The sequence below is a fragment of the Sprattus sprattus genome, assembly GCF_963457725.1.
Source record: "Sprattus sprattus genome assembly, chromosome: 14".
In the NCBI taxonomy this organism is placed as follows: Eukaryota; Metazoa; Chordata; class Actinopteri; order Clupeiformes; family Clupeidae; genus Sprattus; species Sprattus sprattus.
In genome coordinates, this window is record NC_137912.1 from 6,183,408 (window position 1) to 6,186,028 (window position 2,621).

At 45.2% G+C, this 2,621-nt stretch overlaps 1 protein-coding gene across 2 annotated transcripts in view; it reads left to right on the forward strand.

Moving 5' to 3' along the window:
• Window positions 1–316: 316 nt before the first annotated feature.
• rerg (RAS-like, estrogen-regulated, growth inhibitor) overlaps window positions 317–2,621 on the forward strand; it is a gene marked incomplete at both ends in the record, with an annotated part of 33,059 nt that continues 30,754 nt past the window's right edge. For both annotated transcript variants that reach the window (XM_080851450.1, XM_080851451.1), the window contains one exon: window positions 317–377. In XM_080851450.1, the coding sequence (XP_080707576.1) occupies window positions 317–377 (61 nt within the window). The remainder of the gene's footprint in view (window positions 378–2,621) is intronic.

The following is a 2,621-nucleotide window of genomic DNA, read 5'->3' on the forward strand; positions in this document are numbered from 1 at the left end:
TCTGGTGGGGATTTCTGAAGCACCAGGGAGCTCCACCTTCTAGCGAGAAGCACTGTGGCTCCGGCCTGGGGAAAAAGGAAATTATTTGCGCTCATTGATGTTTTTCTCTGTGTATGTGTGTGTGACAACCTTTATGATGACATATAACCTGCTGTTTTTGTGTGTGTGTGTGTGTGTGTGTGTGTGTTTCCAGCAGCCCTACACCCGTGAGCGGAATCCAGGATGAGCTGTTGAGGCCAGGCTGCTGTTGCCGCGGTGCTGCCGAGGGAGGGGACAAATCAGATCTGTGATTGGCTCGTTTGGTGTTCTGGCTGCCATGGCGAAGAGCCCGGACGTTAAGCTGGCCGTGTTCGGACGAGCCGGCGTGGGGAAATCAGGTGAGGCCACTGTCTAATCCTCAGGATTCATTTGTTCATTCATTCATTCATTCAGTCATTCATTCATTCATTCAGTCATTCATTCGTTCATTCGTTCATTCGTTCATTCGTTCATTCGTTCATTCGTTCATTCGTTTATTCATTTATTAATTTGTTTATTCATTCGTTCATTCGTTCATTCGTTTTTTCATTCATTCATTCATTCATTCATTTGTTCATTCACTCATTCATTCATTTGTTTATTCACCCATCTATAAAGCCATGTATGTACCTGTCCTTTTGTCATTCTCTCTTATCTCTGTGCTGGTAGATGTGGCCATTCCTCATGTTGGTGTAAGCATTTGTCAATTTGTTCAACAATCCACACACATTCATCCAGCTGCTATCAATCCATCCATCAAATCACAGCTTCGAGTACGACACACACATTAAAAAGATGAGGCTTTTCAAATAATAACACGTGGGTTTGGACACCACCCTAACCAGCTGCGTACCTATGTGCACATCAGTCCAATTGGCTGGTAATTGGCTATTATTCTGGTATATGGCTTTGCCTTTCGGGTGTGTATATGTGTCAGAATTGATTTTCTTCTCTGGCCACCCACTGATATGGACACATGGAGAGCGTGTGACAAAACAAAGCATACACATTTGATAAGGATGTTAAACACTCTAGATGAAAGGTGTGTGTGAGACGGTAATTACAACACTGTCATGTGCCAAGCATGGGGGGTGTGTGAAAACGGTTGTCATATCAATGTCAATCATTAAGTTCCTCCGATTCACACCTAGTGTACTTACAACAGTCATTACTTGCTTTCTCAGAACTTGTTGGCCAGTTTATCACAGTGGTGTTTGTCTACAGTTTCCTTCACACATTCCCCCGTTATTGTCCTCGCAATATGGCAGAGCAGCAGATTGTGGGAGGTTTATTTTCTGTGTTGAAATCCCAAAGGCGGGATCCCCAAGGGAGCAATGCATGTGAGATCCATATGTCCGTGTGTGTGTGTGTGTGTGTGTGTGTGTGTGTGTGTGTGTGTGTGTGTGTGTGTGTGTGTGTGTGTGTGTGTGTGTGTGTGTTTGAGCTGCTGTTTTGCACTTGTGTGCGTAAATCATCACACGTGTCTTAGGAAATAAATCCAGAGAAGCTTTGGCGGTTAGCCACATCTGTAATTGAAACATGAAGGTCTTCTTATCTCATTGAAAATACGTCTCACGTCTTGTTTAGCGAGTTTCTATCCACTATTTATGACAGATAAGTTGGATCTCACCAGTGTCAGTGTTAACACATGTTTTATAAAACATGGAAGTGAATATACAGATGTATGTGCACGTTGCCTGAATAGAGAGCCGTGCGTCACCGTCTCTTTGCTAGTGCTGGCACCCACGCCAGCATAAATACAGCCACATTTTCTCCCTCGCAATCCCATCTGTGAGTGGGAACGAGGAGGCACGCAGGTTATAACGAGTGCAAACACTTCATTTGTCAAGCGACTGTCCCCCCCCCCCCCCCCCCCTCGTCGTCCCCTCTTCCTGCCTTATTCGCTCTGTTTTATCACTCGCGGAAAATGAGCGCGACGAAGAGAGTAACCGGCTGCCGGCGGTGACTGAAATGAAGTGGTATAATTTGTCGGTACGAAAAGGAAATCTAAGCTGCCGCTGCAGAGACACCACGTTGCCTTGGCGCTGGGCGCAAACAAGTGTGTTTTTTTCTCACTCTCCTTTTCTCGTCCTTTGTCCTCAAACCCTGGTCTCACTTTCGTTGAGCTTGGGCACTATTAATAATCAAAGGGGTTCCATACGGTTCTGCTACCAACCAGTGATGACCGGCTGTTGAGGCCTCGGGCAAGGGGACGCAGGAACGCGGCCAAATCACATTTTATAGCTCTTCCGAGTGTTATGACATGAAGAAGAAAGAACAAAATCACAAAAATCGAACACAGAAACAGGATATAAAAGCACTTCCAAGTGTTATGACATGAAGTAGAAAGAGTAAGCCCATTGAAAGGGTCAGACCATTTATGAGATTGCAAACAACGGGTCATATTGCTTAAGGCAGCCTACTTCAGATTTGCAAAAATCAAGAGCAAGTTCTTAAGGGGGTGTCGACATCAAGCGACGTTGAGAGTGTGAGTCTGATTGCAGGCAGGAGTTGTTGATGGTACACAGTAAGCAATGTAGCGTAGCCTTGACCTGGGGGTGTGAATCAGAGAGGTTTTCAATTTTGATCAGCCATCATCACCC